The sequence below is a fragment of the Dendroctonus ponderosae genome, unplaced genomic scaffold, assembly GCF_020466585.1.
Source record: "Dendroctonus ponderosae isolate FM_Combo_2020 unplaced genomic scaffold, Dpon_F_20191213v2 Dpon_F_20191213_1, whole genome shotgun sequence".
In the NCBI taxonomy this organism is placed as follows: Eukaryota; Metazoa; Arthropoda; class Insecta; order Coleoptera; family Curculionidae; genus Dendroctonus; species Dendroctonus ponderosae.
Genome location: NW_026017110.1, coordinates 60,382,400 through 60,383,232, shown reverse-complemented (window position 1 = coordinate 60,383,232; position 833 = coordinate 60,382,400). Strand labels below are relative to the sequence as shown.

Sequence of the window (833 nt, the reverse complement as noted above, 5' to 3'; positions counted from 1 at the left end):
AAGACAATGGAGAACCAGTCTTGGACTTCCACTTTGACTTCTCCATTGGGCAAAGCGTAGATTTCAAGATATCCGTTGAAGAAATCGGCTGCTTTATTGTCGTTGAATTGAACTGTCTGCCCGTCGACTGTAGCAACGACATTTTGCAAGTATTGCAAGTCAATTTCGACGGTTTTCTCTTCGGTTTTCGGATGGTTCAACGTGATTTTTACTTCCTTCTGTTGCTGAGTTACTTCTCTAACAAGCACGATGTAGTTAATTTCTTGCTCTCTCAATTTCTGGCTTGCCTGGCGCCCTGAACGAGCATGTTGGGGGACGTATTGCATCATCACAGTCCATCCGGTTCCAAGCGACAAAGGATAACTTCTATTGCTGAAGGTTTGGGCTGCAGCTTCGTCGATTATGCAAGTAGCTATAAAGATCGAAAAGTGATCGGTGAGCGAATAGTTGGAAAACAATTTGCTTACGTTTCATGTTATCCTGGGTAAGAAGCTGTCCTTGCAAGCGCTCGTTGAAGTTGAACATCGCATGAGGAACCAACGCGGTTCTGCATAGTTGACTTAGGGGAACGTCGTTGAATTTGGTTTGCTGGTTGTTAGCGATAACAGTTGCGTTGAATTGAAAAAATCGTCGGCATTCATAAATTCCTTTCATAAAACAATGCAACCGGCAGAGTCGAGTCGGTCAGTCTCTCTTCAGTAAAACCAAGGAAAACACATTGAACGCGCTACACAGCTTAAAAGCTACTAGACATCACGAAACACAGCGTCTTCTGTTTTTATTTCCCAACATATAAAAAGTGTGGCGCGCCGTGTCGCTGTATCAATACGGCG

General features: G+C 43.9%; 1 protein-coding gene across 1 annotated transcript in view; it reads right to left on the bottom strand.

Moving 5' to 3' along the window:
• LOC109541146 (vitellogenin) overlaps positions 1 to 833 on the bottom strand; it is a 7,850-nt gene that overhangs the window by 256 nt on the left and 6,761 nt on the right. Inside the window, exons 4-5 of the mRNA XM_048669066.1 lie at positions 468 to 580; positions 6 to 412 (exon numbers count right to left, since the gene is read on the bottom strand). Coding sequence (XP_048525023.1) covers positions 6 to 412; positions 468 to 580 — 520 coding nt within the window. The remainder of the gene's footprint in view (positions 1 to 5; positions 413 to 467; positions 581 to 833) is intronic.